General features: G+C 35.1%; 1 protein-coding gene across 2 annotated transcripts; it reads right to left on the bottom strand.

Annotated features, from left to right (window-relative positions):
- Positions 1-625: 625 nt before the first annotated feature.
- On the bottom strand, positions 626-18,768 carry LOC101268609 (vacuolar protein sorting-associated protein 51 homolog). Of its 2 annotated transcripts, none has more exons than XM_004229346.5 (20): positions 18,337-18,768; positions 15,194-15,333; positions 14,792-14,846; positions 14,549-14,656; positions 13,420-13,518; positions 13,261-13,338; positions 12,943-13,020; positions 10,999-11,136; positions 10,552-10,652; positions 10,352-10,419; positions 7,760-7,833; positions 7,596-7,662; positions 6,716-6,834; positions 5,650-5,916; positions 5,450-5,563; positions 2,346-2,417; positions 2,211-2,261; positions 1,800-2,030; positions 1,545-1,721; positions 626-1,240 (listed from the first exon to the last, which is right to left on the bottom strand). In XM_004229346.5, exons 1-20 carry the CDS (start codon positions 18,514-18,516, stop codon positions 1,124-1,126), a joined length of 2,334 nt encoding a protein of 777 aa, XP_004229394.1. In that variant the 5' UTR covers positions 18,517-18,768; the 3' UTR covers positions 626-1,123. The 2 variants fall into 2 exon arrangements, with proteins under 2 accessions (XP_004229394.1, XP_069147475.1); XM_069291374.1 differs by having other exon boundaries at positions 15,194-17,317; positions 18,337-18,632.
- Positions 18,769-24,010: the final 5,242 nt, after the last annotated feature.

Below are 24,010 nucleotides of genomic sequence, written 5' to 3'. Positions count from 1 at the left end.
TTATAAATTTTTATACATATGATATGTTTCTTCTAGGGTAAGTCATGTTTTGTTTAGAATAAGTCTACTTTTAACAAAATGTAATTCAATTAGTATGAAAATATTTTTGTCTATACATTTTAACGTGATGTCCTTTTTTATGGATGTCATGTCTTTATTTACTTCTTTTTTTCGTTTGAGATTGTAATTTTTTCTATAAATTTGATGGTATACTGTCCAAACATTTTGTAATATTTTTCTTTATATGTATCTTTTTTATAGACAATTTCTTTTTTGATTATTAAAACTTATGTTTAGTAATTAAAATATATTAATTCCTTTAATAAAATAAAACATTTATTTTTCATGAAGTATTTAATATATCAAACCTCCAACATCTATCTAACACAAGATTTTCATGTTATATTTTGTGCCGAGTTATATTCTTATGTTAAACTTACATATGAAAGGACTTAGATTTGAACTTAGTTATATAAATTAAATTTTTCTAATATCAATTAGAGGACATACGTGCGATGCACGTTTTGAGAACTAATAATTACTAAATATGTTAAAAGAGTAATTTGATGACTAAGAAATTGGTAATGTTGACAATGAAAGTCAATCATAGCAGTTATTTTGGAGGTTTAGGGAATATAAATGATCCATTGATCATAATAAAATGAATTGACAAATTACAAAATCCACTGTACCCCTTCTTTCAATTGGAAATGCTGCCCCTTAATGAACTAGTGATCCATGAATTCAGTTGCTTGACAATGCTTCCATTTTCAATCAAAGTGATGCATATGCTATGGACCTATGGTGAATGCATATCTATAGAGGATTCAATTAGAACTAATTGAATCCACTATTTTCGAGTCGAATCACTTACACATACGTAATAAGAAAATAAAAAATGTGAACATATAACATGTTACATCCATTTTGAACTCGATGACTCTAAATCTTGAAAAACTCCCGTCAAGAAAGGCTTTAAAGCAAGTTTTTTCTTCTAATATATGCTAGCATTGAGTTTTATGCTTTACCTATTAAAAAATGCATTGGGTGTTATGTTTTCTGATTACTTCCAGCTCAGAGTCGCAGTAGAATGATGCATTTGAGCTCCCAGCCTCCCAGATAATTATGAAGTAGAGCTCTGGTCCGAATTCTTTGCCAACTTTGCTTGGGTAAGCCTGTCCAAGATGGCTGGTTCCAGGGGGATGGGATCAAGACAACGTTCAGCAGCAGCAACAATCACCTGTTCAGCAAGAAACATTATCTGTCACATTTGGCTAGATAATAAGGTTTGAAGCATTCAACTTTCAGTATGTGCAGTGATGATCAACTTAACCATTTCTAATACAAAATCAAATCTATTCGGATGAGGGAGAAAAGAGGTGGGGAAGAGTTTAGGGAGGAAACAACTGATCGATAACAACTAAACATAGATGATAAAGAACCTTTCAGGACTGTTTGAAGTGGCCATTAAGAAGAAAATACAGGAAAGCGCCCATTAAAAGAGTAATTGTTAAGTATAATAGCTGTGGAGATTCTGTCATTACCTCATCAAGCAAAAAATCAACAGCTGCTTCATCTTCAGCCGTATCTTTAAGAGTGGTCTTAAGAAAGTGAATGTCCAACTGAATTTGTTGAAATCCACTCCGATTAAAAGTCTGAAGTCGGACAAATTCTTGTAAACTCTTCAAGAAAAGTTTTATAATCGTAGTTATGACTGATTCCTGCACAATAAATAATTCTTATTCCACTGTTCTCCAAAATTAGTGCAGGTAGTTGAGTTACAAGCACTAGAATTAAACCTGTGTGTGTTCAAGTTTAGTAAATATTTCCATCTTCTGCTTAAACAATTTTGCTAAATGGGACTCAAGAAGCTGACTCCTGGCCTTTTGGGTATTTGATCGTACTAGCCTATCATCTCTCAACGGATTACTACGAGAAGAAGTGGCACTCCCATTGCTGTCTGTGCGCCGATGCTTAGGCTGTAGTCCTTCAGGCAATATTTGCTTCACTTCATTAAGGATTGTATCCAACTGAATTAATGACATCAAACAGAAAAAAGTTAAATTTTTCTACTGAACTAGTCATATTAACAATTATACGAGAAAAAACTATAGTGTATATCATATGAAGTCAAAAGGTGCCATTTTTCTCCCTCTCGGTGCTCCAATTTCCTATTACAAAAACTTCATACTGGAAATGCAAAATTTTACCTCTTGAAGAAGCAGATCAACGAACATATGAACTTCCCTGGGCTCTTTATGCTATACAAAGAGGGACATAAATTAGCACAAGCCATAATCTTGATGCTTACAAGTGATTAGTGTTAGCCGACCATGTCTGCTTACCTTAACCCAATTGGGGGTTGTAAACCTCTTCTTCAACACAATCAAGATCTTCTGAGTTTTCAAGCTTATATACTGAAACAGGAGATCGAAATAGAGTTAAAACTCAGTAATTTGATTAAACTGTAATGATTAGCTATCTACCAAGGAAGTACATAACAACAAAAAGTATCATAAGCTTCATTTGTTGGTATGGATAACAAAATTCATAAAGAAAAACTTAGCACCACATACTTTATCATTCAGATCCTCCTAATATTCACAAGAAAAATGGAGAATAGCAATTTAACCTCGGACAAGTATGTTTTGATGTACTTCAACAGCTTCCATAATCAGTTAGATCCAATTTCTTATTTGCTCATTAATGCAAATGTTGTGTTCTCAAATGGTGAAAAGATCAAGTTCAATGTTCAATCACACCCCAGAAATAACAACATCTTTAGTTTGAGTGAAGAGAGTTCATCATGCATGGCAAAAAGATAATATGAAATTCAAGGAAGTCAACAAACCTACAACAAGCATAAATGCAAGCCAGCCAGAAATTCATCATAAATCCCATATAACCAAGCATCAAGAGAACTAGAGGAGTATGCCCTTTAACCATATAAAGAAAACAAATGGGTTCTTAACAACCTACCTGAATAAATGAACAATGACATTTAGCAGCTCATGAAAGATTTCCATTTTTTAAAAAGAAATGCCATGGTTTATGTATTCAGAGACCAAAAACAACGAAATCACTAAATTAACTGAATTAAAAGAGGCAGCATGAGCAAACAAGTGGAACTGTTGATGGACAAATAAGTAGAATTCTGGTCATAAAAAATAATTATTTGTATATTAAAAGATACTGCAGATGCTTGGTTTAATTGATAATCCTTTTTATTTGTCATCAATTTGGAACTACGAGTACTGAGGAGTTAAGGAATTTAGGCCAAAATACCAAATGAAAGTAGATCGATTTTTTTCATTCCTTAAGAGGTGCATACATGCATCTAAAACAAGATCAATGTAGTGGTATGTTAGACCAACTTTGTTGTATGGGGCAGAGTGTTGGCCAGTCATGAGTTCCCATGATCAAAAGATGCAAACTGTGGAAATGGGGAAGCTGAGATGGATATGTGCTGCATACTAGGAGAGAGAGAACTAAGAATGAGGATATCTGAGATAAGGCGGGAGTGACCTCTATGATGGACAATATGAGGGAAGAGAGACTCAGATGGGTTGGACATGTAAAGAGGAGATGCACAAATGCCAAGTGAGGAGGTGTGAGGGCTTGGATATAGTGGGTATGAGGAGAGGTAGAAGTAGGCCGAAGAAGTACTGGGAAGAGGTGATTAGATCGGAAATGGCACAACTTCAACCACCGAAACATGACCTTAGATAGGTGCGTATGAAGGTCGTGGATTAGGGTAGAAGGTTAGTAGGTAATTGTGCTTTGACTATGTTTTTGACAGGTTTAGGCTTGGTGAGAGCCTGGGAGCACCGGGTGTGTTGTAGTATTAGTCTTATACATATATTTTCTTTCCAATTATCATATTTACCCGTTGTTGTTGCAGTTTCTTTTCTTTGTAGGCTTTGTACTGCCTTCCTTATTAGTCAACATGTTTCACTGTCGTATTCCCTTTTCGTATTTACTTTGATTTGCTGCACTTGAGTGAGTCTTTTGAGAACAGCCTCTCTACCTTCCCGAGGTTGAATTAAGGTTTGCGTACATTTTACCCTCCCTAGATCCCACCTACGGGATTATACCGAGTATGTTGTTGTTATTGTTGTTGAATGTAGTGGTACATTAAAGAGTCCCTCCAATTGATAATACAGAAAATCGATACATGGAATTCAAAGGGATCAAATAGAACATAGAACTTTGATCATAGAACTATAATGAAATATATGACCACAATAACAACTGGAGGTAGACCAATATACTGTAAATGTTGTTTGGTTCTTTATTTCAGAATCTGCAAGTTTCTAAATTATCTACGAATTTAATTCTTTGTTTAAATCACAAAAGTCTAATGAATCATGCACGTTGACTTTGTGATTGCAATCAATTTCATGCTTTTAATAAGGAAATGATTGTGAAATCGATAGCAATCATAAAATCAACATGCATGAAAAAATTACAGGTTTTCACTGCTGTCTTTCTAGAGTACCGAAATACATAGTATTCTGATTTTTAGAACATTGGCACTGAAAAATGGTAACACATGTGAATCTTATACCCTTAACCTTTTACAGTCCCAATCATTTATCTTTTCAAGGTCATTTACTCCAACATTAGCATTACAGATTAAAGCAGTATACAGCGGCCATTTGGCACTTAAATTGAGAGGGATGCATTGAGAATATAGACAGATCTGGTCTAATGTTTGAGAGACATATTTAAGACGAATTTCTTTTGTTTCTTATTTTATGATTGGAGGAGTTTGTAAATTTCATCAGTTCTATGTGTGGTTGGAGTTTGAGAAGGAAGAACAAACTTCTAATAGTATGATTAGAATTCTATAAATCTTGTTGTCCTCTATGAAATTATAAAAATTAGCATGCACAAATTTGTTTCTAGTTACAAATATTATCCATTTGATTAATCATGATTCATGAACATGATGGGTAGAAGTTCAATTGAAAATAGAATATTAAAGTTAAAACTTAATTTCTCCAATGGACTAGGTAAACATGAATAATAAATGGAAATGACAGAAGAAGATTGTATGCTAGACAAAAAATTCATTCCCTGAAAAAAAGAGAGTTATATATGCAATACAGGAAAAATAATTTTTTTTGCAACTTATCAAATGAAATAAGAATAGTGGTTTTGGAAGTTCTCAGAATAACAAAAGAAATGTTGTTTTTGCATACTGCAAACCTCTCTGTCACAATAAAAGATCTCTGGCAGTATACTTTTGCAATTGCACAAGTTTATCATTGGAGCCTAAATGGATATCAAAGCTACTTAACACAATGAAAACAAGGAAGATTAGATGTGGAAAATCTTTGCTTTAGAGAAATAAACTAATCTATAAACCTCTAGCAAAAGCTAACCAGTAAAACAAATAACAAGATGTTTGTAGAAGTAAGAAAATGTTCAGAATCTAGATACATACATGCTGCAAGAGTTCTTCACCAGCTGATCGAAAGATGCGACAAATTTCTGCAGGAACAAAAGCTGAACTATTTTCATAGCCCCGAGTCCCGCCACCCGAGAAAGAAGATATTTCCTGAAATTTAAAAAAATAATCAAAAAGCCCATTAGATGGCTCCGATCAGGTAACTATACTGAAGTACCAATCAGACAACTCCTTACCTCAGTGATTCTGGTAATGGCATTTTGCTCAATGAAAACAGAGAGTTGAGCCAGCAAAAGAACAAGCTCGGGAAGTACTTTATCACCTTGCATTCCTTCCCCAAAGGTTAGATCCTCGTTAGCAGAATATTTCTTTCCCGAAAGCATGAAAAAGTGATCATTTAGCTTCCTGAAGAAGTGCTGGAATCCTTCTTGCACCCACTCAATGATCAAGTCTGTCAAACTTGATAGCACTTCCAAGTTTTCATCAAGAAGTCGGCGGGAATCCTGTTATACAAAAAATCAAACTAAAAGTACAATAAAGAACACAATTGACTGGACAACTGGAGACTGTACTTCGATAGAGGAATCATGAAGCTATGGTGCTAGTACCCCTTGCTATTTCCTGACTATAGCCTTTCATTTTTTAAAAATTTTGGGAGGTAAGCTCAGCGGTTTTCGCTCAATTTTGTTCAGATGAGACCTCTCTGATATTTTGGCATAATAAAAACTGTCTGTCGGTTACTTGAGATCAAACCTGAGTGGTGAGTTATAACATCAAAGACCAAAGCAGGTCAGTAGGTATAGCAGCAGAAAAATGTTAATGAACACTCATTTCATATTGTAACATCAGTTCATCAGCGAAGACTTTGGTTCACAGTAATCCACTATTCCAGAAGCTCTAGTTGCATGTCAAAAGAACAATACACATGAATATGATGTTACTGATGCATTGTTCTTACCTATCCCTATTCGTTTGTAAAACAAAATAGTTTAGTTCCCAAGGGGTTCAAAAACTATTTAGCTCCATTCATAGGTTTGGCAGATATCCTTTTTAATCTTTTTATTTCACATGTTTCTGCAATTCTCACATAAATAATTCCCTGGGTAGAATTAAATAGTGAAAGATGAACAATGTGCAGGCCAGGGTACCGAAACGATCAACAGATACCAACTACTTTAAGAACCATTCCCAGTGAAAACTAAAAAGACAGATTTGATAACCTTTGAACCCACAGATGGATTATTTGATGCAAGGATTCAAGAGAACTTCTTAATTTATATAAAGCCACAGAACTACTTTTACCAGCAAGGCGTCCATGCTGCCTTGTACTAATGCCTTTTTGCTGGTCTCGAGGGCAGACTGCAAAGGATGCTCTTCTTCAATTAATCCCTTTTGATTATCATGGACTTTTACAAGAGCATCTGCCAATTTAATTTAAAGTAAAGCAACAGTCAAATTCAGAATAGTTTAGAGCTACTGTAATACAAGTGGTTTGAGAAAGAAGGTCATTTTCTAAGAAGGAATTAATTACTCTTAAGGCTAGATAAGATTTTGGATTATAACATATAATATCATTAACGAGTAGTCACACATTGTGCAGTAAGCTCCGAAAGCCAGATGATACAACATATAAGATAAGACCTCAGACTTCTGAAGAACCTCACCATTTTTTATCCTCTGAAAGACAATTATCTTCTTAGATCCGTTTGGATCGACTTAAAAGTTGGTTTAAACCTACTTTCAAGTCATTTTTAGCTTTTGGAAGTGTTTGGCTAGGTTAAAAATAACTTAAAATAAGTTTAAAATGACTTTTAAAAAGTTAAAAATCAAAAGTAGGTCTCCCCCTACTATTTATTTTTTGATTTAAAAAGTCATTTAAGTTTGACTTTTTATTTTTGGACTTAAAAGCTGCTTTTTTAAGCCACTCCAAACGTGTTCTTAATAATTTTTGCTAATTCACATTTCTCACATCATGATTAACGAAATCCAATATAGGACAGAGTAGCTATCCAAGAAGAAATAACAAGGAGGTTCTTTGTTTACTTTGTGCAAATTAGTAGTGTTGTATTTTGCACATCCTTCTTAGAGATTCCATTAAGTCTCGTAAACCTAAAACCTAACAAATTTAGTTTAAGTCAACTTTAGACTTTTTTATCCGACAGTCGCATTTAACAAGACATACCTGAAATATCTAGCAAAAGATGACTGAATCTGCAAGCAACATATTGTTTGATAGCATCATGAGCAGCCTGAAACCACTCAGTACTTTTCAGATATTCCAAACCCATCACTGTCACAATTGAATAATATGAATCTATAAAGTGGTAATTGTCTATTAGAAGCAACCTCAAACGTAAAATCACGTAGTCCGGCCTCTGGCAGCACTTCATCCATCAGAAGCACATCTGTCCAAATTACTCCTGAGGAAAAAATGTGCATAAAAAAATAATTTATAATCAGACCAAATCAGCATTCATGAAATGCAAAAGTGGTCTCGACAGAGAGCCAGAATTATTAAAGGCGAAAAGGTGGAAAAGAAAAGGTGTAGTAAGTTTTGAGTGCAAAGCTTAAATAAAAAACAATGAGTGAATAAAGGTCCAGAATAAAGAAAAACTAATAGATATATATGCGCACATACATCAATCAATTTCAAAGAACACAAACAACAATTACAACGGTAGAAGAATTGAATACGGTAATTAAGAGATATATGCGAAGTTAATAACCCAGTCGATCGAATTCAAAAACCATTGTAAAATTCTGATGTAAATGCAGAGATGCACTCTGATTCAGATTTGGTGTTCTTTTTCATAAATAAAGATATGCAGACTGATTTTCTTGTACTAAAATTTCTATTACCTACGCATAATTAATAATTATAATCATACTCATCCATAATGTTTCTAATTAATCAATATACTCCCTCCGTTTCAATTTGTTTCTATGGTTTTGACTTGGCACAGAGTTCACAAAAGTAAAGAAGACTTATGAATCTTGTAGTCCTAAACTAAAGAGATGTAGAATGTACTAAAATTCCCTTTAATCTTTAGGTCTTAAATATGTCAAGTGTAAAGTTAGAACTAAGAAGTTTCTACACAAGGAAACAGGTATTTTTCTAAAAGCGTACTATATAGTAGAGTGAGAGTGTGAGACAAACAAATTGAAACATAGAGAGCATCATTTTCTTTGCTTTATTGATTAGTGCTGTCTATTCATGACCTATACAACAACCACATATCTAGTCGCCAGTGTGATCCCACATGTGGGGTCTGGAGAGGGTGGGGTGTACATACACTAACCCTACCTTATGTGAGGTGGAGAGGTTGTTTCCGATAGACCACGGCTCAAAAAAACGTTTCCAAAATAGTTTGACAAATACAAAGGTAAAAGCTATAGTGGAAATGCAGTAGAAAAGAAAAGTACTGACAACAAAAAAGTAGAGATAACCCAAGTAAAAGAAACAAGAATAGTAATACTGATAATAGTGATACTGATAAGTAGAAGACAGAGTAGACAAGGTACTCAAAGCTAGAGTCATGTCCTCGGTGAACTCAAGATGTGCCATGTCATGTCTTATCACATTTCCCCAATTTTTCCTTGGTCTACTGCTACCTCTCCTTAGACCTATTATTGCCAACCTCTCGTACTTCCTCATTGGGGCATCTGTGCTCGTCCTCTTTACATGTCTGAACCATCTCAACTTTGCTTCCCACATCTTATCCACCACTAAGGCCACTCCCATTTTTCCCCGTATATCTTCATTCCTAATCATCTCTCCCCTCCCCCCGACCTATGAGCTTGATAATTTTGACATTTAAAAAAAAAGGCGTTGATTGACAAGGTTTGTTGAAGCATACACTGTAACACTTTGGCGTCTTTGCTGAAACACCACCTAATCTAAGGGAAGATTCAAGCTTGCATTGCATCTCACTTTAAGGTTAAAGCGCAACTTTGACAAAACCCTGAATATCTAGGTTAAAGTAACGCTTTATTAGAATTTGTCGTGACAATTTAAAAAGTTAAACACACACACAAGACAACATCAAATAAAGAATCAGAGCTAATTGAGGCTTAAATGATCCTCAATAACAAGTGAAAAACCAAAAGTATCAACTAGAAAGGATAACCACAAATTCTTCAAAGTTTGAGCATTTGTTCCTCCTGGGATCATTCGGTTCTCTTCTTGTCCTTCTGCATTAACAGGTCATAATATTTCGATCCCAATTCCAGTCAATGGAAAAAGAAGACAGTATCCTTCCTGGAAACGTTTTTTAGCTATGTATGGATCAATATTTCGAGAAGGAGCTTTGCTCGTTCGGTATGCGGGATGAGAAAGCAATTCCATGTATGCAGGATTTTGTTTGGTGGGATGAGGGATGGGACTTCCCATGGGATGTACTAAATGGTGGGATTAGCTATCCCAATTTCTGTGGGATAGTTAATCCGGTTGGATGTCCTTGTCTATCTCATCTCACATACCAAAAGAGCATTAGAGTTCAAATCTTGAATAAACATCATTCTCCATCTGATATGACGAGTCAACAAGACTTTGCCAAAAGTAGGAACACCATTAAAAGCACAAGTCAAAAAGGACTAGAGCTGCATCGCAAGTTGGAAGATGGTAAACTGGCCTAGAGTGCATGATTATTTATAGTCAAATGAGAGAAATAACAACAGTTTGTATTCACTAAAGAGCAAAGAAGCATATTGAGAATTTAGAAACTTCAGCCCCTGGTCCTAGATGGCTAAACTAACCAGGCATAGAGCGGATTGAACCATGTGTTTTTCTCAAATGCTTAACATATATAGCAGATGACAAATGGTGAAAGATAACTATGGTTCTGAATCCTTAGAGAAAGGCGAAAGAGGACCTAACATTGAAAACAAGTAAAGATTAACACTACATGTGATGCTGAAGTAACAGTGAGTGGAACTTACGCAACATGGCAACAAGGTCTGTTGAAGAGACCTGCTTCTTGATGTGCTGTTTTGTGGCTTCAAAGTGCCTAAAGTTTTCGAAAGTGGTGCTCTGTTATACTGATCAGTTGTAGAAAACTAGTGCACAAACGATATCCAGAAAGCAAGATCAACTCCATATGTGAAGGGAGGAGAGAGGAAAAAAAGAAGTGCATCCATACTTTGTAGCTAACTCTTTTGCAAGTCTAAAGAGCTGTTGTTCGGAATCAGGGAAAATAACTCGATAAGCGCGGACAGCCTCAGCAAATTCACGAATAGAAGCCTAAAGTTGCGAACATGACAATTTGTCAAGCACCATAAGATAACTGGAAAGGAGAAAAATAAGTGATACTCCAAAAGGTTTCTGTCAGAAGCATTTTTAAGCTACAATATCTATCCCCTTTTTGGCATTGCCACAAACTGACAGAAAACATTATTTCTTTTTTTGAGTGCAAATACGTGATACCGGCATGAGTGGAGGCCACCTTTCTCAATGACGGTATTCTCTTTCGTACCAATGAGAAGTCATGTTTGATGAAGTTTATTAAATGTTAGAAGTTCAGGCCACATTGTGCATACACTGAAAGCATACAATTTCCAAGCATATTAACTATATTGCTTTGACATACCTCATGAGCAGTAGAAGAAGCCGATACAGGAATCCCACCAAGCCCTGATGAAGCATATCGTATTTCCTTATAATCTAGATGGAGATCCACAAGGAACTGTTCTAACTTTTCAAAGAGTTGCTCCTTCAAATTATTAACCTGCAACAGACATACAAGTCCAACAGCAAAGAAAGTCACAACAACAAGACAATTGAACTTCCAGCCGTATATTGCACTACAAGTCTGAAGAATATAAGATATCAGGGTTGTATCAAGAGGGATGCACTCAATTTTCTGTCCCTCAACGCACAAACTTGAATAGTTATTCTCAAGTTGTGTCCACCAGATGAAGACCGACCAAGGTGAGTTTACTCTTCTTCTTTTTTTATTTCTCTCTTTTACCATTGAGAGATATTATTTTTGTCAAGAGCCTGCAACATTTCCATGTTATGTTACCAGCGTACGAAACAGTTGTAGTTATCCCTATCCCAAGTCTCCAACTATAGTAAGTGGCGTCACAATAAATTGAGCAGTTCTGGTTTTTCCTTCACTATTATTTGAGATATCCTTGCATTCTCCAACCTCTACTTGGAAAAGATAAAAAATAAAAATAAAAATAATGCAATGATCCGTGTATAATACAAAAATAAAGAAAATTCTAATTTTGAGGTGTCAAAGAGTGAAGGAGCTTTGGCACAATGGTAAGAGTCATCGTTGTGCGACAAAGAGGTGACAAGTTCAAGACGTGGAAACAACCTCTTACAGAAATGATAAGTAAGGTGGCGAACAGTAGACCCAATGTGATATAGCCCCTTCTAAGACCACATGGAATGCAGGAGCTAAGTGCATCATGTCAACCCCTTTGAGGTGTTGAAGAGTAGGTTAACAATAAACTTAATGTTACAGTTTTCCTTGTTTGATGTTTTTCGTTTTTGCATTTTCATCCAAAGAATGAGGGTTCTGATGGTTCTCCGAGGTACAAAACAGATGTTCATTCGTTTTAGTAAATAATAATATGAATTTTCTTCTCCATCTGTTCTACTATTATGTTTTCCATTTTCATAGCTAGAAGCTTGAGAACTTTGACCTAACTGTGAGTCAACAGAGAAAGTCACAGGTTTAGAAAAATAAGAGAGCAAAGAACAAACCCATAGGGCAGGTAAAAAGGACTAGAAAATATGTCTGAGAAATCAAATAGTAAAGGCTCTTCTGAGATACTGTTCAAGAACATAAGAAAATAGAACTTCTCCACTTGGTTACTTATTGTTTTTTCCCAGTCAACCATTCTTACGTCAGTGTATAATGTGTCAAGTTGACGCATGCTACAATTTTTCCATGATAGAGCACTTTTAGTTGATCGATAGTGAAACTAGGAAAAGAAGTTCCATGAAATTATAACAATTCGACACCACATAATTTACTCCATCTATCCTACATCTAACATAAGTAATTTAGGCGTTCAATTTGGCCAAGTTCTGCATGAAAAGACAACATTGATCTAACAAATGATTGTAGCAATACAGCAATATGATCATAAATGTCATGATCAAAGAAATTAAATTATCGAAAAGGTAAAGGGACTGTGGCATAAAGGAGGAACGAGGAAACTTTACAGTTACCCACTGAAAATTGAAGAATTCGTCTGAAATCAGTTAAAGACCAAATCGAACCATGCAAAAAAGGTAGATGGACCAAGAGGAAGGGATGATGCATGAAAAGACCCAAAAATTTGTTTGTAGAGTATTTGAGGATGTTCGTGACTATCATCATCAAAGTAATTAAATTTTCGAAAAGATAAAGCGATTCTGACAAAATGGGAATGAGGGAACTTTTACAATACATATTAGCTTCAACAGAAGGAGATGTAGAGTCTTATGAAAAATCAAAGAATTAATCTCAAATCTGTTCAAGACAGAAGACAATAAGTAGATGAATCTGGGAGAAAGGGGGAGAAGTGATACAGACCGGAAAATCCAATTGCTTAAGGAGCATAACAGCCTCTGCCCTGGCTTGTATGGATTCAGAATCTGAGAATACCTTGCCCTGAAAAAGCAAACGAAAAGTAATATGCATCATAAAGTCCAATTCACTAATTTCTGACCGCAAATCTAAAGAAGCAGGATCTATGTCCAGAAAATTGCATCCCTACTTTATGTTTTCCCTCTGCTCATTTAGAAGTAGTCACAGGGATCTACGTGGTGAGTAGAAATTATACAAACACTATAACTTCCTCCATCAAATAAAGTGGCCACCCCCAATCAAGTAATTGGAGCACTTACAGACCTGCAAGGCTTTGATAATGATAGCAATTGCTTCCTCTGAGGCTCGTTTGCAGTCTAGGAATGAAGAGTCCCCATATATCTAGCACAGACAAATACTGTCAACAAAATTAATAGACGCAATTATATCATGAAAAGAGAAAAGGTGTGGATACCTACAAACCTTGAAAATGGGCATGGCTCCTATATAGTATTTTACTGCATCAGCATAGGCTTCTGATTTGATGCACTTTGCCAACGTAGCAGGTAGATCGTATATGAACTGTTCTTTTCCAAAGAAGAGGAAATATGTGTCACTCAATCATGGGCAGGAAGTATACTTACATTACAAATAGCAGCATAAACATAAAACGGAATTTTATCTTTTCAGCAAAGCAAGTGATGTGATGACACTGAATCAAAAGTCTATACCACTGCCAAATAATAATGCATTCTCTCCATCCCTATTTATATGATATTCTTGTGAGTATGGGACGTCCCAATGAAAAGATTGATGAAGTTGTAAACTGTAACTGATGGTCAGTAAATATGAATGGTCGATTATTGTGTTCCACTTTCTCAGCAGATACAAAATGGCATATTACTTTCTTGTTACATTCTTAAGGAAATAGACCTTGAACCAAACTGAACCCCAAACGCTAGCTAATAAGGTGAAAATTGTCCAAAACTATATAAGGAGACAACAACCCATTCCCCCAAATAATGTGTGAACACGCCCTTGCCCTCACTGAACATGATATGCCCAGATCTGGCAAAACTAGAACATGGATAACATGGAGAAAAATACTTATAATTTAGTGGTATTAGTAGGATCTCCCATAAAATAGGGTGGGTTCAATTCTCACTACCCTTTCCCTGATCCCGTGTAATTGGAAAAAAAATTTAACAAAAGCATGTGGGTCCAACAATTTGTAACACGACAACAGGAATGTAGCTGCTTTGGTACCATGTTAAAAAAATGCACATTTAGTCTAACTCAACCGGGAAGCTAGCACATGAAATGAGGAACTGAGGATTGACCAAGAGCATATGAGAAGGCATCAGTCCATTCTCTCAACCAATGTGGGAAACTCTAACATACAATTCACTGCCAGTCACCATCTTATGCCCTTCAATCATAAATATTCCATGATTAACCAGCCTGAAAATCAGTAGGGTAGAAATGGAAATGACTTCTTTCTTTTTTCCATATTCAAAAAAGCCAGATTCATTCAGTTCTGAAAAGTGCTATATGAACACCCGTAGAGATGCAGCGAATTAAAATCTTTTAGATTAATACTTCACTTTAGTACCTGAACTTTCCGTAGAAGATTGCGGGTCCGATGCAATTTCTCAATGTGCTCTCTCTTCTCAAAAAGAGATGTATTAACCCCATCACTTCTTGATTGAACAGACATTATCTGCAAGTAATTAAAAGAAATCTAACACTTCCCACACAATTCCGTTTCATCTTTTACTTCTTGGGTCAAAATTAAAACCAAATAAAGCAAATAACTCTTCGGACGACTAAAAAATTGAAAGAAGAAACTACTGACCTTTTCAAGAAGCTGTTCCATATTTGTTTCCATGCCAACAATATTGTTCTTCATCCTGAAAAAGCAATCACTAAGTGAGTTCGGAATCAACATGCCAAAGGAGAATACAACAAAATAAAACGCTGGCAAATATGATAGCAACATATGATCTGAAGCCAAGCATAATTAGTGCAAGAAACTGATTTTACTTCATTTCTTCTGAATTATTCAGGATCCGTGACACGTCTAATAATGCCATAACAAGCTCGCACACTAAGTAAGAATTTAGCTTCAATTGTACCAAGTTAGAATTTAGCTTCAATTGTACCAAGTTAGAATTTAGCTTCAATTGTACCCAAGTGTCTGCCACTAACAGGATGAAATAGCTCATATTTTATCGTTACTTTCAAATAAAAGATTTACCTTTTAATAGCATCTGTGGCACTTACAAACTTGTTGTAATTCTCATATACCAACATCTGCAGGTCGGTATCTAGATTCTTTATCTCAGCAGCCATATCAACATGCCTCTGAAGCAGACCTTCCAAATTGGACTTCTGCACCTATATATTCAGAAATATCACACTGTCTAGTCAATCTTTTCAAAGACATTGGCATCATTAAAAGAATAGCTCACTCCAGGACAAAAAGGTAAGATTAATGATAATCTTTCGGATAGTATTACGTAAGCATGAGGTGTGCACACCAGAAGTCTTTCAGAAGATCCATTAAGTTAAAGGCAAATAACCATGCTATTTACATAAGGCTCTGTGAAGGAGCTTAGCAAGTGTGTTTCTGTACCTCGAGGTACAATCACAAGCAACAGCTTCCATTAATTAGTTGTTTAGTGGTTAGGAAGCTAATTATTTCATAATTGTAATTAGTTGTTAGGCTAAATTACCAAGAAACCTTATCACCAGCGCTCAAAATGGTCACAGTCAGAGCAGTCATTACAATTGTTACAGCTAATCAATGGAAGTTCAACCAAATTGATGTTTACAATGTCTTATTGCAAGGGACTTGTATAAAGAAGTGTACATGACTGTCCTAGAAGGTTTTTGTGATGAGGGTGGCAACAATGGACAAGTTTGCAGGCTATTGAAGTTGTAATATTGCTTAAAGCAAGCTTCCAGGCAATGGAGTATCAAGCTTACTGCAGCCTTGACATTATAATGTTTTCACCAGAGCACAAGAGACTATTCTTTGTTCACAAAGAGGGAGGGTGACAAAACTGCAATAATTTTTGTGTAGGTAGATGACTTGTTACTGACAAGGGATGATCATACCATGACTCAGGATACTAAGGAAGCTTTACAAACAGCTTTCAAGATCAACGATATGAGAGAGCTCAGATACTTTCTTGGCATTGAATTTGCTAGAAGCAAGGATGGGATTTTGATGCACCAAAGAAAATATGATTTGGAGTTAGTGGCAGACATGGGGCTTGCAGGTGCTAAACCTGTCACTACTCCTATGCCACAGAATCGAAAACTCACAACTGCTGAGTTTGATCAGCATATACCACCAGCTCATGAGGATCAGTCCTTAGTATATCCTTCTGGAGATTAGTTATGAGGCTACTCTATCTTAGTACAACCAGACCAGACATTGCATTTGTTGTGCAAAGTCTAAGTCACTTCATGCATTCTCCTAAGAGGTCACATACAGAAGCAGCCTTGAGACTAATAAGATATGTGAAGTATGCAACAGGTTTAGGAATATTGATGTTAGCAACTAGTGATGATCACTTGAAAGCGTATTGTGATGCTGATTGGGGAGCCTGAATCAACAGAAGGAGGTCTATTACTGGCTGTCTAGTGCAGTATGGGTCTTCCCCCATTTTTGTGGAAATCCAAGAAGCAGGCTACTGTTTCCAGGAATTCAGCAGAAGCTGAGTATTGGGCAATGGTATCTTCAGATGCAGAAATAGCATAGGTGGATTATTTAAGGAGCTTGGTGTGGAGACTTAAGTTTCTGTTTCTTTATTTTTTTTATTGTGAATCAGCACTATAAATAGCTGAAAGTCATGTCTTTCATGAGAGGACTAAGCGTACTCTCATAGAATGTCATTTCACTAGGGAAAAAAATTCAAGAGGGCCTAGTTACTACTGCCTACTTACTTTTGGCAGATCAGCCAGTGGATTTGTTCACTAAGAGTCTTGGCAGAGCTTCACATGTTCATCTGATGTCCAAGCAAGGAATGAAGAATATTTATATAGCTCCTAGCTTCAGGGGGGGGGGGGTGAAGAAGCTTAGCAAGTGTGCTGATGTACCTTGAGGTACAATCACAAGCAGCAGCTCCCATTAGTTAGTTGATTAGTGGTTAGGGAACTAAATATTTCAAAATTCTAAATAGTTGATAGGCTAAATACAAAGGATTAGTTTGTTAGCAATTTGCACATGGTCGGTTAGAAGGTCTTAGCTGTCATTTGTTGTCAACGTTCAGCATTCTGCATTCAGTTAGAACAAATGCAAGATTTTCACAAACATGTGTTCTCTCTTTTTCCCTACGCCCAATTCATCTTCTTCTTCTTCTTGTATTATTAGCTGTTAATTGCAGAGATTCAATTACTTCACATGTTCTATGACATTTCTTAATAGAGTTACTAAGTTGTATTTCCAGATAGTACTTTTTTTTCAAAAGTAAAAAGTATGTTTCCAGATAGATATATGTCACAGCCACTGTCTTCCTTTTTTTTTTTTTTTTTATAAGGTTAGATAAATGTGACATTTAAATGCATAAGTACATCAAAAGACATCTATTCAATCGTAATAAAGGGATTAAACATTAGATCATAGAATAATCGCCTGTAGTACAGAGAACAATACTATATATATTATGAGAAAAGGATACATATTATTGAGAAAGGGGTCACTATAACCACCTTTCTCGGTACTCTTTCCTTTCCAATTTATACAACAGTTGTCCACTTTTGCAAAGTTCTAGTATGAATCACAATAAATGGACTAGACATGAGATCATAACATGCTCACAAAGTAGTACAGACAACTCTTAACCCAAAAATATAGGACAGTATAATCCAGCTCTCATAGTCTTCTTGCTCGAATCCAACTTATGTTACACTCTTCCATTTCAGAAGACTCTTACGACATCGAAAGAAAGACTTATTATGTGAGAGGACTCAACATTGATATAACATCAGGGGCGGAGCCACCTTGGTCTGAACCCCCTTTGACGGAAAATTATATTATTTATACATGGTTAAAATAATATTTTATGCATATACAGTAGATGTTGAACCCACTTTGGCTACTCCTTATGTCTATTTCTACGAATTTTGAACCACGTTATTGAAAATTCTGACTCCGCCACTGTATAACATGGAAACACATTTATAGGGAACTTATGTCATTGTGATCTCAAAAAAGTGCCACTATACACATTCTGTCATAGTACGCCCTCTATTCCAATTTATTTATCACTCCTCCACTCTGGATGTTCTTAAAAGTTTACAATAAAATCCATACATCAAATTACCATCTAAACTCGCTATAAATCAAACATAGTCATATGAGAAGCAAAAATATAGATGCGAGAGGCATACAAGAAGATTCATGTATTGATCGGCATCGAATGTGGTGGTGTTGATGGTATCCAGTGTAGCGAATCTGGAAGAAGCATTGGGCGTCTTTGAAGGAGAACTGGGATCAGGAGAATAGAAGCTTGATAACAGATCTCTCATTCTCTTAGCTTTATCGTCCATCGGCACATCATCAACACCCATTTTTGCTTCAAATGTTTCAGAAATTGACAGTCAAATGCAATGCCAGTGTTCTTCGTCTGCCAATAGTGATTTTCGACTGACAACTCCTCGTCCCGAATGTGAATCTGATAATCTCTGATTTCCTAATTCAATTGCCCCTTTAATTTATAGTTACACGCACGATATTTTTTTAAAATTTCGAACCCCCACAGCCCCTTATTTTCCTCTCATTTTCGCTGAAAAGGAGGCTGTGAGGTGGTGGGTTCGAACCCCTACAACCCCTCTATTTTTTTTATTAAATAGGGGAGTGACAGTGAGATTGTGGGATCGAATCCCCACAGCTTCACGTTATTGTTTGCGCCTTTCCCTTTAGCGCTGAGGTCGTGGGTTCGATCCCCACGCCTCGCAACAATTTAATTTTTTTTGTGTGTGTTTTTCCCTCTCGCGCGTTCTGGGAGGTCGTGGGTTCGAACCCCACGCCTCCCATTTATTTATTCATTTGATTTTTTCTCCTCCTCCTCCCCCTAGGTTGCGAGTTCGACTCCCCCCTGCTCCATTTTTTTTTCTTTGCGAATTTCAGCAGCCCCCTGTCCCAGTTCGAGCCCCGCCTTCAGCACTCTTCTTTATTTATTTTATTAAGGCATGTTTTGGTGAGGTCTTGGGTTCGATCCCTGAAGACCTCACCTATTTTTTTTTATTTTTTTTTTGCTCAAATTTTCCAGAATGCATCTAGAACTTACTTCCAGGTTCTGGGACATTATTCCACAATTTTATACATCATTTTTACGGGTTAATTTAGCATTTGTTTCTTATACATTCGTTAATGTTCTTAAGACAAGTTTAAGGGGATGATTTGATCATTTGTTGTAACTGGAATTTATAGTCTTTCAACCATGTGAATATACGATTTTAAGAGCCTCTAATTGCACACAAAACACGAATAACCTTTATGCTATTAGCATGCTAAAGAAAAACTCAAAATCATGATCACAATCTTGCACAAATACATACATATTCCCAAAAGACACAAAATATAAACACATAGCCATAAATACATACTCGAAACGATATCATCACCACAAACAAGTATCCCTAAATTCTACCAACAAGAATACCCAACCTAAGATCATAGGGAGCTAGTGACAGGGGCATGCAACGGGGAACAACCTTAGTTTCAAGATGAATAGTTTGAATCGTAAGGGGCCTCTTGGGAAAGGAGCCAAGAGAGAAGAAAACACATACCTTAATCGATGTTCAAACTTTGATGTTACTGCCCGGAAAACTCCTCCAAACCACTCCCAATTCACTTCAATGTACACCTCACTCGACGAACCTCTCTTAGCCTTGACGTTTTGATTATTTTTTTCTTTTACTTAAAAATTCTTGTGAGTTCTTCAAGCGTGAAGAACTATTGGTATTTGGCAGAATAACGTGAGAACGATGGAGAACGTGAGAGAGAGAGTTAAGAAGCGTGAAAAAAAGAGAGAACTATTAGGAGTAGGAGACTAATTAAAGAATTAATCAAATAACATTTAAAATAAATAAATACAAATCTGTTTTTGATTTATTTATTTATTTATTCATTTAAAACGTGAAAGGACAATTATGCCCTTAAATACCTATTTATTCTTATTTATATAATTTTTTCTGAATCGTTACATTGATGATTATTATTATGGTAATGATGCTTGACGATGATAATTATAAATTGTGACTAGTAGTAATTCGGCAATATTTATTGAAGAGTGATAATGAAAATTATGGTTATTGTTATAAAATCAAGCTATAAGAATATAATCTTAAAGAGAAGAAGACAAGAGAAGTAGATAGAAGAAAGTGATTTTTCTTCTTATTTAAGTTTATATCTCTATTTATATGTCACCATGTTTAATATCACATTAGTAGATACTTTTCTATCTCAAAAAGGTTCACATCACCTTTGGAATACATATCCATGATAAAATAAACTTATGATAAGCTCAATGGACAATCCACTTAATTCAATATATTTATAGCACTCTCCCTTGGATGTCCATAGATAATGTGCCTCGTTAAAATCTTTACTAGAAAAAATTCAGTAGGAAAAAAATTCTAGTGATGGAAAAAAAGTACACATATCTTTTGATACGCATTATTTGTTGCCTTATTAAAAACTTTGCCAGGAAAATCCAGTGGGAAAAAACCTCGGTCAAGGAAAAAAAAGTGCAATGCGTATTATACTCCCCCTGATTAAAACATCACTTAATTTCTTGTGATGATGTCTCAAATCTTTGTACATTGTGGTTAGTATATTCTTTTTCAAAGAAAACTCACACATTTCCTGAATATGGTGTGTCATTTATCTCAACCAGACGCACTTTCGACTTGCTTCATGGAGGACTTTTATTTCTGCGTAGCAACATTTGCTTTATTGATTGTCATGATATTATTGTGCCTCCACATGAAAACAAATAGCGTGTTTGAGATCGTGCTTTATGCGGATCAGATAAATATTCTGCATCTGCATAAACAATCAATTTTGTCTTGGGTTCCTTGGAATAGAATAAACCCATAATTATGGTCCTTCGAGGATATTCAATCATGTGCTCAACACCATTTCAATGTCCTTTTATCGAGGAGAAACTGAATCTTGCCTGTAAATTTACTGCAAAACAAATATCTGCTTAAATATTGTTAGTAAGATGTAGTAGTTCCTTGATTGCACCAAGATATAGAGTTTCATCACCAAGAAACTTTTCTCCTTCTTTTGAGAACAAACTGAATCATCATTTATGTCAAATGATCTCATAATCATTGGGGTACTCAATGAATGTGATTTATCCAATATAAAAGTGCATTAAAACATATATGTGTATGTGCACTGATAAACAAATATTTCATTTGTCAAATCATCAATCTGTAGGTTAAGAGAAATTCTATCTTACCAAAACGTTCTCATAAAAATACAGGGACAATTAGGGTCATTCTTTTGTACTCCTTTATTCGTTCTATTTCAATCCATATAAGGATTCTTGAAACTTTATTGAAAAAGTTTCTTTCAAACTCTTATATGTTTTAGACACCTCCATTGTTTCAAGGATTTCATATATCTTCATTGTCTAGCTAGACATTACAATTATTCATTACATACATTCAAGTTTTTCATATGTTGCCAGATCAAAACAAACCTCATTGTATCCACCAAAGGAGAAAACATCTCAAATAATTTCAGGATTTTTGCGATAAACCTTTATACCCAAAGGCACAAACCGTATTTGATATCTTACGGTTATACTATCACATAATAATTTATTTGTACCCCACTGACATTATACCTTGATTTATGGACTATCAGTCCAAAACGTCATTTTTTTAAGTGAAACAAAATATACTTGAATTATGCATTTTACTTGGCCAAGCATTTATCTATCCCACTCTATGACAGATTTGATTCAAGATTCTTGACACAAGTTATATACGGTTATTTGATATAGATTCCAACAAGACATAACTTATCGAGATCTCTTCATTTTTCATTATTTTCAAGTACATGAACCTTTTCCGAGGTTTTATGAAGTGTTATGCCAATGTGTACTTTTATAGCACTTGCCTAGTTATTATGACCATATTGATCATTTACTCCTTCCTTCTTCAAGAAATTCTATGTTTGGAATCAATTGATCTATTACTCTTCCGACATATCATAGACACTGTTCTTCAAAGACTTCACATTGGAGCATTTGCAGCTGAATTTACTATAGGATCAGTGTATTCATCTGGCCACTGATTTGCAACATTATGCAACTGAATTATCCCTTGAACTTTAAGTTCACATATTTATTTAACGAGGATCTAGATAATTCATAATTAACCTCACCCATAATTTTCAGCTGTCAATCATCTCTCCCTTAAATGTTAGAAAATCTAACATTCATTCCAACCTTATTTGGAAGTTCATCTTTGTGCGTGGTGGAGCAATTAAAATCATAACCGCACAGTCAACATTTTAGATGAAAATTATATGATTTGTGAGCCTAAACCAATTTAATGTGAAAATCTTGTTGGCTTGATGCATACATGTGTTACTACATGTTAAATAAAATTATCTCATACCAAATCATGTTTGAGAGTTTTGTTCTCATAATCATGATTTAGCTATAATTGGAGGCATACAATTTCTGCTAAATCAACCAGCATTATCAATATAATTTCATAATTTGAAACTGTGCTCTTAATTTAACAATTCGAGCAAACAACCTTACAAACACCAATTTGTAAGTTGACGCTAAAGCACATGTGATCATCGCATAGATGCATTTGTCACATAGTTGCAAATAATCCACATGGCAAGTGAATGGGAACATATCCACCTTTTTATATGTCCCAAAAACTTCAGGAAATTACAATCTCAATCTTAGTTGGTACAGTGATCATATTATGAGGAGAACAAACAACACAAGAGAATTCTTGAAGAATCTTTATTTCTTCATCATATAATCTACATGAATTTTCAATTAAATTTGCATCACATTTAAACCAGAATGGTCAACCGGTCATGCCAACCAATCTTTATTTCAGTACACTTATATTTACTTTTGCATGTGATTCCATCAGCATGCCCACGTTTGTGTGCAACAAACAAGAGAAAAAAATGAGTAATCTTTTACATAAATATTTATAAACCGCTTCGATTGTAGTAATTTAAAGATATTAAATCTTTTCATAATTTATAATCTCAATATTTTTTTTTAATTCATCCAAAATTTAAAAAGTTTCTTTTGAGACTTACTACAACCCCAATATTATTAATCTGATAATAGCACAACTCGTTTGAGCTGACAATTAATTTTGTGTACTATCACATATTTCATAACACCATCCATATGGTGAACATCTCCTCAAGGAGAAATTATATCATTATTGTCATGGTTAAAATTATTACGAGCAAGACATGTTTCTTGCTTTTCTTTTGTTGTACCATAGGTACACAACCAATGATAAATTTGTATTGTCACACAGTGTATTTGATCATGGCCACAACCTTTATAGGCAAGAATTATTTCTTTCTTTTTGTCCTTTCGGTAGTTCATAACAAACATACCATAATATTCATGACATATAAACGTACAAGACCATTGACCGTTCATATCAAATAAAATTTATTTATTTCTCTCAAACCTTCCGTAGAGATGAGATGTGACATATATCTTTTTTTTCTCAAATCTTCGATAGAGGTGAGTTGTGGCATATATCCAACTCATAATGATTTTATCACATCTTGACTCATTCTCTTATAGAATGGTCGAGCATTCAAGATCTCATCACAAGTCACATTCTCTTCAAGGAATGTACTAATCATATACATGTACTTCATAAATTTGCATTATAGGCACATTTAAAATTCATTATATTTCCATGATATACCTTAACATCACTTTGAAAAATAAAGTGCATCTCCACTTTATATTCTTTTATTTTGATGGAGGATTTATAAAAGGGCAACTTTCAAATATAGCAAATAAAAAATTCATATTTG

This window comes from Solanum lycopersicum, chromosome 1 (genome assembly GCF_036512215.1).
Source record: "Solanum lycopersicum chromosome 1, SLM_r2.1".
In the NCBI taxonomy this organism is placed as follows: Eukaryota; Viridiplantae; Streptophyta; class Magnoliopsida; order Solanales; family Solanaceae; genus Solanum; species Solanum lycopersicum.
This window is presented reverse-complemented; position numbering and strand designations above follow the sequence as displayed.